Source organism: Antedon bifida, chromosome 10, assembly GCF_963402885.1.
Source record: "Antedon bifida chromosome 10, ecAntBifi1.1, whole genome shotgun sequence".
Lineage (NCBI taxonomy): Eukaryota > Metazoa > Echinodermata > Crinoidea > Comatulida > Antedonidae > Antedon > Antedon bifida.
In genome coordinates this window covers 15,802,248-15,817,484 of record NC_136235.1, presented here as the reverse complement: position 1 = coordinate 15,817,484, position 15,237 = coordinate 15,802,248, and the positions used below count along the sequence as shown (strand labels likewise).

The following is a 15,237-nucleotide window of genomic DNA, read 5'->3' as shown; positions in this document are numbered from 1 at the left end:
AATTTGGAGCAATGAAACTGAATTAATTTTTCAAACAGTCAATTATTTCTGAAATTAATTGACGTTATAATCTCATTTTCAAGTAAATTAAACTATTTTCACTTTCATCTTGAGACAAAACATTATGATTATTAATGGTTTATTAATATTTAAGAATTTAGTGTACTAAACCTCATATAATTCTTAAAACAATTTAATTGTTTAGGAAATTCATCGACTTTCATCCTAACCAAAACTTTATTTCTATATCCAAAAATTACCAACGTATAGCTATGTTAAACCCTACGATGTGCGTACAGTAGAAAGTTATTATATATTTATTTATGTACTTTATTGTACGATAAATGTCGAATCCTTCCATGTAAGATACGCCGTCTTGAATTTGTATAGTTGATGCCTTGTCCCATCCGATGTACGAAGTATCATGTCTGGTAACAATACACACCACGCAGTATCGTGTCTTCTAACAGCAACATTCATCCCATATGGGATACTGTGTATGATACTATACAGTTTATAGCCTCTGCTTCACGTGGTCCAATGCTGATCGCAGTGCAAACGGTAAACTGACGGTTTGTAGTTACGACAACAGCGTAACGTAACGGAGCGTATACTAACGCAATATAACGATCTACAGCAACACAATTTACGTTAAGCGATGACGTAAGAAGTATTGACGTCATTAGCGAGTTTAAACGATATTTGTACCGTAATTATTGAAATGCAAGATGACGTAAACACAATACGTCAGTCCGTTTGCACAATCTGCGAATGCCAAAGACACGATAAAAACATTGTGTTTCCTTCGCAGTTTCTTAGATCTAAGAATTAGAACACCAATTTATATCCTTATGTTTTAATAAACTCTTCTAGCGACTGTCATGATTTCATGAAGATTGATAAAAACAATATTTGCGGCTAATCAGTCGTACATCACTTTGGTTGTTTGTACAATGTCAAATGAAGACTAATTTTTACATGTACACACTTACAGTAGCGTAAGTTAGTAATACTGCAATATCTATATAATTAAGAAATTATGCAGCTGTAATCAATTTTTGAAAATTCCCCATCCAAGCACTGTTAGGAGGCTCAAACCCTTTATATCAGGGTTTTCAGATAAAGACGTTGTCCATGAAAAAAAATGTTTAATTTGCCCAGGCGATGCATTTTCTTTTTCAAACAGGAAAATTGTTTAGGTAAGTATTTTCGGAAATGTTCCCGTAATTTCTTCCTGTAAATTCTGCATCCTGAACTTTTACTTCAACATTTCTTTTCCTTTCTGTATCTTGTTCTGTATCTTGTAACTTTAACTTCCTTTTCTTCCACAAATTTCATAAAATGCGTTTCGGAAATTAGGTAAATTATACCAATATATTAAAGGATTCGTCAAAGAATTGATAAAAACCAGACTTCCAGAAAAGAAATTCATATATGTAAGTAATATACCAATGGAACATGTTAACCGGGGTATAAAAACAAGACAACTTGTAACAAGATATGGCAACCAGAGAATACAATACAGTATTGTTATTGTTAAGCAGGTTTTTAGTAATTTTCTGGATTTCTTTGCGTTTGAAATATTCATTGAAGTCAGATAATGATCTTGTTTGGAAATATTGTGATAAATTTTAAAATAAAGAAAAATAGTTATTAATAAAACTATAAGAAAAAATACTGCAATTATCACATTAAAATAAGGTTTATTAATGTAATATAAGGCAGGTATGCTAAACATGGGTCCAACCCAAATCGTAGCACAGACTATCATCTGACGTTTAAATGTTACGATAACGGAGTAACGTAAAGGAGCGTATACTAACGCAATGTAACGATCTGCAGCAACGCAATTTACGTTAAGCATTGACGTAAAAAGTATTGAGGCCATCATAAAGTTTGAAACAGCACTGTACTCTAAATTTATTACCACCGTGTTTATAAAATACATCAGTCCATTGGCACAATCTGCAAATGCCAAAGATACGATGAACACATTGTGTTTGTTTCGCAGTTTCTTAGATCTAAGAATTACAAATATTGCAATACCATTTAAAAGCACAATCAAAGTACAAATGATTGAAACCACGGGTATGATAAATATTCTTGCGTTTTTATAAAACATTTCGTAATAGTAATTCCTCAAATTGGAAATACAAGATGAATTATTGGAGATATTCATTTTAAAAGTTTCACTTTTGACGTATTTGCGTTATTCCTTCGAATATCCGTTGAAAGTTTTAACTTGGCGTTCGAACACGGGTAAACAACGCGTTACATACATTTTTTATTTTTCGGTACAGTTATAGTGATGTCTGAGACACACGTACGTTATGCTTGTGGTGATGATTACGGCGTAACGCAATGGAGCTAAGACTAACGCGATATAACAGTTCAGCGCAACACCAGTTACGTTTAAAAGTGATATCAAGAGTATTGTTGTCGTTATCACATTTCCAGGAGCTTCTAATATAATTAATAATAAATCCATTTGCACAATCCGCAAACGCCAAAGACACGATGAAATCAGTGCGTTTCTTTCGGAGAACTGTTGTTCGTAGATTGACAAAGATAACAACACCGTTCCGAACTAAAATCAAAGTGCAAATTATCGAAACGATAATTACTGCAGTTTTAGCTCTTTCAAAAAATACGTGAACATTGTCAAAAACAGAATTGCAAGGAATAGAAACATTCATTGACACCAGCAAAGACAAGAGGAACACCATACAATAACGGGTACTCAAATTGTGTTGAAAATACGGTCGGTTTAATAAGTCGATTGAATAAACCTGTAAAAGTATTCTGTCCATCATTCCCTGTTTGTCTTAATTCACCAATGTTTGTCACGTTTAATGAACTCTTGACGAATTGATAATTCATTAAAATTAAACTAAACTCACTGTCATTTTCATGAAGAGTTTATTAACTCCAAGTCTCACAATCATCGATTGTTCTTGTTGTTTTATAATTACTCTAGGGCTACTACAGTATTATTATTATTATTATTATTGTTATTGTTATTGTTATTGTTATTGTTATTGTTGTTGTTGTTGTTGTTGTTGTTGTTGTCGTCGTCGTCGTCGTCGTCGTCGTCGTCGTCGTCGTCGTCGTCGTCGTTGTTGTTGTTGTTGTATTGCATCTCGCGATTGTTGAAAATGTACACCTCTAATACGTTGTTAAATATGGTTCTCGGTGAAGTTGTCTATTAAGCGCTATGGTATGGAAGTGTTACATATTATACTGCATGATATTTATTGTCGCTAGGCGTTATACGGTATTAAAATCGACTGCTTGTGCACTGAACAACCACACCCTATCCTGTTTTATCATATCGTAGATAGCTTTCACTTTATTTATGCAAACAAGTCAGCGATTGAGCTAGAGACAATTGCCACGTCACCACTCCTTACATCCTGAATGCACGCGCATGTAGTTTATCAAAATAATAACAGGCATAGAAGTATCATATTCTTATATTTTTAATGTCTTACTATATTTCTAACTACCTAAGTATTGCTGATTTTTTTCTGCATTTTTATATTCTCAGTGAAGTCTACATTTGATTAATATTCATGATTCTCAGTCAGGTTACAATAACGCTTATTCAAGACCACGGTGCGTCTATAGTCTCTGAGTGCGCCTTCTTCCTTACTTTAGGCTTCCTATACATAGGCTGTGCTAATGTATGTTTCACATTTTTTTAAATGTAACAAAATTTTACTTTTTTAAGTTATGAGGCCGGCCTACTTTTATTTTCATTCATAACAGTGATGCAATTCAAGTTTTAAATATGTTTGTTTTAATTTAGTTAATTCTATACATTATAATAAACATTTATTTACAAGGTTACATTACATATTAGTGACAACAGTTTGTTAACTAAAGAAGGCGCCAACACGTTTTATTAATATGCAAATACCATGCAAAATGTCGTGTATGCAAAGTGTAGGTGGTCTTTGGTTCTGAACGTGAAGGAGTGAACTTGCATTAAAAAAGGACAAGCAAATCTTCAATGGTATTAGTTCAATATATAATCAATGCACCATGGTGAATAAGCAGAAGTGAGTATGTTTCTATATTTAAACAGGGTTTCCATTATATTTTCGCTAAGTCTGTATTTAATTACTCTTTTTTATGTTTGTCCACCAGTCGGCGTTTAGATTGCCTAGATTGCGAGCACAGGTATTATACGTATGAAACGCAATAATTGCCAAAATCTTTTCACTAATATTAAGTAGACACACAGTCTATAGAATAGGTTTCCATTAGATTTCGGTCGTAGACATTCACATAAGTTTAGAATATGTAGGTAAATTAAGGTTGAATCATGAAGTACCTAATCAGATACTATATGTAGATGCGGATACGTGTGCAAAAATACGTTTACTAATTTAAAAAAAAGAAATGCATTAATAAAGCTGTTATACATTGCATGCAAATTCGATACCAGATGAAGACAAAGTTATAAGTAGTTGACAAAGAGTTGAATTAAATGGTAGTTATATACAAATTGACTAATCATCCAAATCATCATAATAACATTTAGAGTAAATTTATACATAAGGCAATATCAGCAGGATATTTCTCAGGCCACTGTCTAATCATAATTCTATACACTATATCTTTTCTTTTGCCTATGAAATATTTGGAGTTTACACAAACCTGAACGCACATCCTATAAAACGCAGGTGTAGAGTTTGCTAGTTAATGTGAAAGGGGAATTAATCAGAAAGAATTGGGTTGTTTGCCATCCTGTAAGAGCCATGTGCTTGCTGTTGTATATGGTTGAAAACAAAATCTATATTTTATTAAATCTCAAATATACTAATAAATGTATTTCTTTACATTTGGTAAAGTAATGTGTCTTATGCGGTAACCTTCGGTTTCTATGGGTTATCAATTAGCCTATCTTTTGGACAGTTAGGTGACAAAAGAGCTGTTTCAAGCTTGGCCCAGAACAATGCTTGTCTCTCTGGATGTTCTTCCCATTCGATATAAGTTGTAGTGGTCAATATCTTGTGTAACAGTATCGGCATGTCTTTGGGTGACACCTTCTCAATTAGCACCACAACCAAGATATCTTCATGGTTTAACGTACGCACATGTGCCATCTCTAACTCGAAGTTGCACCACTCACTTTTGGCAAAATGTTTGGAGACAACTAACAAAACTTTGCGACTGAATTTAACAGCGTTTGCAATGTTTGTAGCAATTGCTTCTCCTGGAAGAAAGTCTCGATAGTCGACGCACAGTTTGAAATTCCGCTGCTCTTCCAACGATGGATGTAAAACATCAAGAACCCATTGTATGTCTTTGCTGTTGTAACAGACAAACACGTCATACAGAATGTTTTCTCCGTTGATAGTAGGTGGTCCTTGGTTGCAAATTCGCTGGTATTGTTTACGAAGGCGTCGTCGTTGGTTCCAATACCTAACATTGAAATAAATAATTGAAAAAAAATATTTATATAATATATTTTATTAAACGTTAACATTGAAATGGACGACTAGATGCTTATTGTGTTAAAGATGTATTGTCCCCCAAAAACATGAAAAATGAAGATTAATTAAATCAGACTTTGAATAGGTTATTTTGTAGTTTTAATAAAGTTAATCACTTCCGTAGAAAAAAAACCAGACCAAAACCACTTTTAAAATAACATAATAAATGTTTAAATTCAACCAAAAATCCATTGGCTGGCAGCCAATTTGACCATTTTTGCTTTAAATTCCAGTTTTTTCAGGTAAATAAATTTTTTTTTGATCCAATTTTTGGTCGAAGTCAATAACTATTATGTGACATTAAAATGGCATATTCAACAAAAAAAATGTTAAAAATTATTTTTCAGGGGGACAATACATCTTTAATGATATATTAACATTACGGATATGACCTTTTAAGGATCCCAATGGAAATAAGCTAACGCTTTTTGTGCTATCCTGGAAAATATTTTATAAACGTATATTTTTGTAATGTCAGTAATTATAATGATTTTCAAAAAATTAAAATCAAAACATTTTTAAATACATTAATTTTTTTTGGCATAAGCAATTATATATTTAAAATACTAATAGCACTGATCTTACCTTAAATGAAATCTGTAACGGTAAAGATTGACAACAATTATTACAACAATAAGCCCAGCTGAAGCACAAGGAATTGTAATTCTTAAGATTCTATCCAACTTTCTACAGTGTAGTTTATCGGGATCGAAATTTAACATTTTCGTGTATTCTTTACTATCTATATATTGTCTACATTCTGTTTTGTTGATGTCTTCAATTGTAACATTCGTTGTCCCAATCCATTTTCTAAACCACACCAAATCACAGTTACACAGATATTTGTTGTACGCCACATCTATAAACTGTAATTGAATCAGATTTTGAAGTCCAACGTCTTCTTTGATAGTTGTCAGAAGGTTGTTACATAGAGTCATTCCTTGTAATCTCGATGAACCTTTAAATGCGTATAGTGGCATACTAATAATCTGATTTTTTTTAAGATATAAATATTTAAGATTTGGTAAATCCTGAAAAGTTTCTGAGTAAATATAATTTATATCGTTTCTTGCAAGATCAATTGTTATTAGTCTTTTGCAATAAATAAATACTTTAGGATATATTGTGGTTAATCCACAATGTTCCAGAAATACCTCTTCTAAAGATACAAGATCATCAAACCATGGTAGTAATTTATCCAATTCAGGGTTTTCCTCCAAAGTTAATTTTCTCAGTTTTTGCAAACCATGAAATGCATTAATCTCAATTTTCTTATAATTCAGGTTGTTACCATTAAATTGCAAACTCTTCAGGTTAGTTAAATTGTGGAAAGAGTAGTTCTTCAGAAACGAAATATTGTTGTCTTCCAGATGGTAATATTCAACATCAGTTGGCACCGTATCTTGCGATGGAATAGCTTTCAATTTTTGAAATGAACAAAACACGTTATGAGTGTAATTTGAGTATAATTCCGTTGCATCCTTACAATATTTACAGTTACATTTCTTAGGACATCTGAAATCATCTAGCGGCTGAGTTCCATTTACTGACGGATTGTACTTGTAGCACGTTAACTTACCGCTAATAGGACAGTAGAATGTTACGAAAAGAACGATAGTAACTTGAAGAAAAGTCCACATAGTGGTAATGTAGACCTATATGACCCTTTTAAGTTAAGCACAACGTAATAATGAAAACAATTGACTGAAATGTATTCGAATAAGGAAGTGATATTGAAATATCGTTATATATTTCATTTTCAAGTAATTGGATCAAATCACTTTTATCGGACGAAACAATATCATATGTTAATTTACCTCTAATATGACAACAGTAGACGGCAGCTGAAACAACGAGAATAAAAATGTACAAATAATGTCGCATCTTTAATATGAACGATCAAAGCTGAATCTTCCCATGATACGTAGGGGATCGTATCCCGGTGTGCTGATATGATAGACCTTGCACTGTTGGCTGCCGTGGGTCCATGGAGGACCTAATCCGAATTTCCTCAGTTTCCAGTTAAGCTTGAGGATAAATACCTTTACCTTTATAATATAGGACTTCGTATAGTCGGTAGTTAAACCCACATCCTCACCTGCTTTAATTAGGCCTAGACTACTCGTAGATAACTTTCACTTTTATTGTATCTATATCAGTTTTAACCAATCAGCGATTATTTCCAATCGCCGCCTTATATCCGGATTGCGCTTGCATGTTTTGGTTTCGTTATATAAGCGATCTCCGGTCCAAATAAAGTATTTTAAACAAGTTTAATACATTTAAAGATGTATTGTCCCCCAAAAACATGAAAAATGAAGATTAATTAAATCAGACTTTGAATAGGTTATTTTGTAGTTTTAATAAAGTGAATTACTTCCGTAGAAAAAAAATCGGAAAAAAATAATGTTTTCACGTATAAAATAACATGATAAATGGTTAAATTCAACCAAAAATACATTGGCTGGCAGCCAATTTGACCATTTTTTGCTTTAAATTCCATTTTTTTCAGGTAAATAAATTTTTTTTCGATCCAATTTTTGGTCGAAGTCAATAACTATTATGTGACATTAAAATGGCATATTCAACAAAAAAAATGTTTTTAATTATTTTTCAGGGGACAATACATCTTTAATAGTTTTGGTCCTTAATTTGTCTATATCAAACTAGTTGATAGTTGATACCAATACTACAGTTAGTACGAAGCAAGAAAATATGATCTACATTATGAGTGTGATATTGATTTATTGCTGACTTTCAAGAGAAAATATAAAGTTAGCTAAATATAGAGTTATCCAAACATGTTCTATATTGTCAAAATCACAAATGTATTTGAATCTTCTAAAATGTTCCTTCTACTGTATTTCATTAGTTTGCTATATTTTCTTGTTGCTTAATCAACATCTTTGTCCCCATCATTATAGTCCATCTCCATTTCAAAAGAGTTAGACCGATTTACATTTATCTTGACTAGACCACTGAATATGGCATATCCAACCATCATGGCAGAAGCAAACAGGACAGAAAGGACTTGATTTCGACGTTTATGTTCCTCATCGAATGTATCTGTATTTGAACTTTTATTTGGCTTGTTTTGCTCAGGTTCATCTGTAAAAAAATATTGATATCCATTTTAACTAACTTACTAGTTAGGATATATAGGTGTTGTGGTAGAGTGGTTAGAACACGTTGAGACCAGCATAAAGAAAGGGTTCAATTTCTAATAAGAATAACTCCCAGTCCATTGAGTACTTAATTGAAAATCTACGGAGGATAAGGCGGCATGGAAAGAAACTGGCCACCCTACCACATAATGCGGAGGCTTCGTACAATGAGCTCTTAACTGCTCATTACGTTCAGAAAAAACCTTTAAACTTGACAATAAAGTACCTTGTCAGCATGGTCCTACTTACCAAATGGGACATCTGGGAAATACCGCTGTTGAATACGACTCACAAGCCTGCATAGGTTGTCGCATGCCTTTAGATGGGACTGTAGCTCAGCATTTGGTAATGGGGCTCGTAGCAATGGGGCTAAGTAACCAAATACAGCGGCATCTAATGATGTAGGCCTGTCAATCAAATTATATAGAGTACAGTTAACAAGAAAATACACATGGGTTGTGACAAATCTGCTATTAAAAAACTACAATTTTTCTAATGTGAAATACATGTGGCTTAAACCAAGTTGCTAGCATGAATAAGTTCCTTATTTCTGGGGATAAATGCCTTATTTCTTCTCAGGAAACTTTTTTATCATTCTGTTTTGAAGCATTCATACTTACATATCACCAAAAAAGAAAGATTTATCCTCAAGTCTTTCAGATAATAAGTTGATACAACTCTTTGCTTTTTTAAAAATCTAAAAAAAAAGTTATATTATTATAACATTTATTATCATATGAAAATTAATGGTCAAATGAGGATATTGAATTATCGACTATAGTTTCACAACACCTACAATTTGTTTCAATTCTCCGTCTGTCAGATGTGGCCCTCCATACATAGTTTCCACACGTTCTTGACTGTATCGTTGCCATCTACCAGGGGTTATAAAATTAAAAGGAAAAGAGAGGGCTTTTGCATAAACTGGACGGAAAACATCAACATAATTCTTTGCATCGATCCAATAGACTTGAAGCTGTGAAGAAAAGGAAAAACATTTATGACTAGATCTATTATTAATTTGATTTTATTATTAATAATGGTTACTATTATAATATACGTATCTTAAATGATGATAATGTGACACAGAGATGCACTGGGTTGTTCTACCACCAGACCTATTAAGAAGAGCCTTGTGCCAATTTTATTATGAATCATATTTAAAATACAACACAATTTATTCAGGTACAAGAATTTGGGCTAGTTTCATCATTATAGTAGTTGTTCTTACCAGGGCAGGGAGAAGTCTCTCTTCTAGAAATGCGTGAAATGCTAGGATATCAGCTCGTTGGCAATCTGTCAACTCTTTGTCTGAATCAAACCCTTTAGTTCGGAGATGATCAATAATGTCATTCTTTCCTTCAAATATTTTTTCATCTGATATCAATATCGGATTATTTCCTAGAAAATAATATCGGCATAATAAATAAAAAATTCTTTCTTCCTTTTTTTGTTGACCATAAAGATATTGAAATCACATACTTGTTAAATTAAAATAAATATTAAATAAATAAATTATTACAAATATAAAACAATACAATACTAGACACTGCCTAAAACTTAACTGACCTTTTAAATTACTCCAAATGTCAAAATCATTTTCCAGTTTTATTGGCGCTCCAGAAAACTTTGCATAAGCCTGAAGAGATGAGAATATCAAGGTAAAGTATGCTTGTTTTTAATGTAATCTACTACTACTGTAACCTAGGCCTACTATACTAGTATTAGTACAGACTACACTAGCACGGCCACGGCATGGCAGGCTTTGGTATCTCTCGGTAGGAGGGGTAACCTTAGTATAGGCCTAGCCTAGGAGACTTAAACGGCCATATATGCTAAACATTGCTACACTTTTATATTGCAATACCACCGTCGTATATGCTATATACAAAGCAATTTAATATATAAATACCATTAAATATAGGCATCTAGTATCCATAGAAGGAAGGCCCCAATTGCCCTTCCAAATTTTCATCCGCATGTTCGTTTCCATCTTGGATTTTACCATTACACAAGTGGGTAAAATTACTGAGACTTAAACATTAATATATATTAGCTTTCGTTTATTGTTCCAAAATTTCCAAAAACAAGATAAACTATTTTTTCTGTAGCTCAACAGTATTAACAGTTGTACTTTTACAGGTCTTTTTTTCTTGCGTTTTACTGATTTTGGCATTATTCTCAAACCTAAAATCAAGATGGGCGTGCCCAGTCAGCCAGAGGTCCCTGGATTTTTTAGTTTTCAATTAACTGCTGATGATGAGACTGAGAGACGTGGTGGTGGTAGAGGCAAAACACCAACAAAATGATTAGTAAATCTTTGTTTATCGGTTTAATATTGATAGCTTTAGCTTACTTTTATGATCGACAGATATCTAATAGTAATACATCATCATATAGTACTACCTCCGAAGAAACTACCTTGAAAGCATGGGAGGACACGATAGTCAAGCCATCTCTGCAGATCACCAAGGTTGCGATCGGGTCGGTAGTTCAGAGCCTACAAGGCTACATACAACACCTAGGCTAGGCCTAGATAGAGAGGCCTAGCAAAATAATACTACTAAATATATAAAACTTATGAATGATAAAGTGATATGCACTGGGATCTTTCTAAATAAACCCTGTTAACTGTTATTTTTAGAGTATTAATTATATAAATGTATATATTAATAATCTGAACCATTTCATGAGTGAGGTGAGTGAGGAGGAGGGGTGTGAGGAGGGGTTGCGTTGTTGTTTTTTTTTGGAGAGAAAGAGGGTGGTGGGGGATTTTAAGGGGATCTATTTCTCATGTTATACACAACATTTGGTAGCTAGTAGGACCAAAACCTCCATGCACGTAATATAATATAATTATTATTTTTTGGGTGACAACTGGTAAATGAATTTTCCTAACATTTCTTTTTGTAGACTTAATGTAAATGCAGATTTGATTGTTTCTGGTACAGCACTACTCAAAGCACTGGATATTGAACCTAAAGACAAACAAGACCACGCTACTCTACACTCCTTGAATCACTTAGGAGAGACATTTGGATTCTTCTTTAGCCAAGGATCTGGTGGAGAGAGATACTTTAGCAATGGAGAAGTTTATCAACAGATAATAGATGTTGCAAACAAACTACCAAAAAAACAGGTTGGATGAAATTAGATTTTGGACTTAAACCCTCGTACCAGTTCTCTTTGGCTTTGGCACCTAGAGTACTATCTGAAATATAGGAGAAAGAAAGCTGGATTGGGATAGGGAATAACGGGCAATACTGAAAGATAGAGGAACTTATAAATACCATACTATTATTATTATTATTAATCCAGTACTAAATGGTGTTATAAAATATTGCTATCTTATTGTTAACATGATATTTTCTAACTTTTCTACTTGGTGTTAGGGATTGGTAATTTTATTTCCTGAATATAAATGCATGCATTATCCTTTCTCATTTTTTATAACTAGTCAGCGAATATATCTAACATTATGAAAAATGATTATAATCATTATGTTTATTTGATACAGTATTCTCTTGGTGGAAATGCCGGTCTTATGGCTCAGAAGATAGCAAACACAATGCCAGATGTCCAGGTATGTCTTATTTATTGGTATAGTCACTTTAAGTTCGACAAAAAAGTGTGATGTACCCATATATGGACACAATGATGTCATATCACTACCATATTTGGCATATCACTAACATATTTGGGCACATCACACTTTTTTTCTTAGTTTAATATTGTAGACAGAGCTTTAGACATTACATATTAAACATGGCACAGTTATGTAAAACAGCAATATTTATGTGTTGGGTTGATACCAAACATAACTGAAATCTAACATTAACTCACATTTTTTTTAGATTCAGTTTGTGGGACCTGTTGGACCAATTGCAGAAAACATGTTCGCTGACAGTATACAAGTTCCAAATGGGGTCAAGGTTCAAGATGATGAGGTTCACCTAATTATGGAGTATGCAAGAGGCGAGAAATGGGGCGATGATGTCGCACCTCTTGCTACCCGCTTTATCACTTCAAATGATATTGCTAATGCTAATCTTATTGGAATTAATATGTTTGTGAAGAGTGTTAAAGGTAAAAAGATGATCTCAGTTAAAAATTAGTGTTTTTTTTCTATTGAGCTCTTTCTTAATAATTCATTGCTTGCTATATAATTTAGTCGAGGTGAATCCTGGATTTTTCAAATCGATGTGCGCGTAGCTGCGTGAAAACGAAACATTGACGTTCGATCAGGTGCAAGTGTGAAAGATGCTTAAGCTTGAGACCCTAAATATGTGCCGCATATAATAACATTTGTGAATATTTTGCTGTCAGTTTTAGTGACTTAACTAAGAAATAAATTCATACAGTGTATATTTATTTTCAGAGTTTCAACCACAGTTGATTGTATTGTCTGGACTGCATCTTCTTGATGGCCATTCACAGGAAAAAAGAGTAAAACTGTTAACCAGCATGAGAAATGAGATTACAAAGATGCCAAAAAACGTTCCTATCCATTTAGAACTCGCAAGCATGGCAAATGCAGACTGTTTAGCAGAGATTGCGAAACAGGTTAATTAATACAGAATTTTATTTACAATACAGTTACATTATTTCAATGCCGGAAACTGTTAAGTAAAGCTCAGTCTACACTAACAAACTTTGCGACAAAAAATGTGACGTGCCCATATATGGACATGATGATGTCATATCACTACCATATTTGGGCATATCACACTTTTTTAGTCCAACTACTTTGATAGTGTAGACAGAGCTTAACACTAACAGTACACACTTATGTTTATGTACACAATGTATGTAATGCTGTAACCAATTGATTGACTGTTTTTTTCGAAATCTGAAGTCTACAATAGCAGGAAATAATAACATAATAATAAACATTATGCAAAAGTATAATTGCAACATTTATTATAATGATGATATTGATATAATATCTACATAATGAGCAGAACATTCCAGGTTTCAATCTCGAATCTCACAGATTTCCTTTTCGTAACTGTTTCTAAATTGTATATACATTCATTTCAGCAGTACTGTATAACCCAGTTTTAGAGTTTCTTTATGCCTACACATCTATATGCTGTGTTAGACTCTGTCTACACTATCAAATTAGTTTGACAAAAAAAATGCCCAAATATGGTAGTAGTGATACGTCTATATATGGGCATATCACATTTTTTTGTCACATAAAGTTTGATAGTGTAGACAGAGCTTTAGTATATTATTGTACAGATTTAAACGTTAAATAATAAGTTTCTATTATTAAGACTATAAATTAAAATTATTTACTATAACTATAAAATAAAAAGGATACTTGGCACCCAATAGCTTTGTTCTGCAAAGGATCATGTCCCAAGTACTATACCAAGATAACAATTTTGCTTATTTTCTATTTGATAGATTTTTCCAGTAATACACTCTATTGGCTTGAATGAGCAAGAGCTAGTCTTCTTCTCTAATGTAAATGGTGGACCACATCAAGATCTTCAACCAGTAAAAGGCTATCCAGAGATTGCAGCAGTTTCTGACATCATCAGCTGGCTTTTCAACAAGTATGCTACAGGATCTAGCACTCTGTCGCGTGTTCACTTTCATAGCCTAACGTATCACTTAATAGCAACAAAAAAGAGTGCATGGGAGAACAGCCAATCAGCTGTAGCTGCAGGCGCACGCGTTGCCGGGGAACAGGCTTGCATGAGAAAACCAATAGACCCATCTCAAGTGGATTTACATATACCTAAAGCATTTAGTCTTTCAGTAGATGACATTCCATTAAGAAAAAATATAGTTATATATGACCCTGCTAAGCCAGTATCTATATGGGATAGGGATGGGGTAGATTTTGCTTTTAGCCCAGTACTTGTATGTAGAAAACCAGGGAATACGGTGGGCCTAGGCGATGCAATATCAGCAACTGGATTGCTTTATTCAATGTATAAGAAAGAATAGGACAATTTGGCCTCTGAATTATTTATAGCAAAACGACATTATATTTTGTTATTCCTGTCCGTTTTTCTGGTTATGTACACAATTCTTGCCCCAATCTGAACAAATTCACAGAACATTTGATTAAGTTCGATCTGGATCCAAATTTAAATGAATAATTCATTAAAAAAAATACAATATTCCACTTAATATTTCAATGAGTCCTAAGTATTTGTAGTCATTACAAATTAAACAATTCAACCGGAGACAGGTTTTTAAGTGAAAGTTCAACTCCATCCAGGGTGGTGGGTTTTTAATTTTCTATGCATGTTTTAAGCATAGTATAGTGACCTAAATAACTATATATTTTTATAGACATAAAGTATTCTTTTTGTTATTGTGTTAGTGGTGTGATATAAAATGTAGGTACAGTATTAATACACGATTTGTTTACTTTTCCAATTTTTTTGCGTGAAAATTGATATACAATTATGTCTGTAGGTACAGAATATTTTATTTTTATTTTGTAATTGAAGCTTTGTACTTTAATGATGAACACTGTGCCTATGGTTTACAAATGCAAATTTTTTCAATTATGTATTCGGTCATTACATTGGTTCTATGTTTTGCTTAGT

The 15,237-nt window shown here is 33.0% G+C and overlaps 2 protein-coding genes across 3 annotated transcripts; one reads left to right on the top strand and one right to left on the bottom strand.

The window, feature by feature from the left end:
* Positions 1-3,983: 3,983 nt before the first annotated feature.
* On the top strand, positions 3,984-15,202 carry LOC144853899 (ADP-dependent glucokinase-like). Of its 2 annotated transcripts, none has more exons than XM_078711760.1 (6): positions 3,984-4,061; positions 11,579-11,804; positions 12,183-12,248; positions 12,520-12,751; positions 13,044-13,228; positions 14,078-15,202. In XM_078711760.1, exons 1-6 carry the CDS (start codon positions 4,045-4,047, stop codon positions 14,624-14,626), a joined length of 1,275 nt encoding a protein of 424 aa, XP_078567886.1. In that variant the 5' UTR covers positions 3,984-4,044; the 3' UTR covers positions 14,627-15,202. The 2 variants fall into 2 exon arrangements, with proteins under 2 accessions (XP_078567886.1, XP_078567885.1); XM_078711759.1 differs by lacking the exon at positions 3,984-4,061 and adding an exon at positions 10,932-11,149.
* Positions 8,217-11,136, bottom strand: LOC144853907 (metaxin-1-like). Its single transcript, XM_078711772.1, has 8 exons — positions 11,072-11,136; positions 10,578-10,699; positions 10,235-10,304; positions 9,897-10,066; positions 9,462-9,641; positions 9,286-9,362; positions 8,915-9,072; positions 8,217-8,609 (listed from the first exon to the last, which is right to left on the bottom strand). Exons 2-8 carry the CDS (start codon positions 10,671-10,673, stop codon positions 8,395-8,397), a joined length of 966 nt encoding a protein of 321 aa, XP_078567898.1. The 5' UTR covers positions 10,674-10,699; positions 11,072-11,136; the 3' UTR covers positions 8,217-8,394.
* Positions 15,203-15,237: the final 35 nt, after the last annotated feature.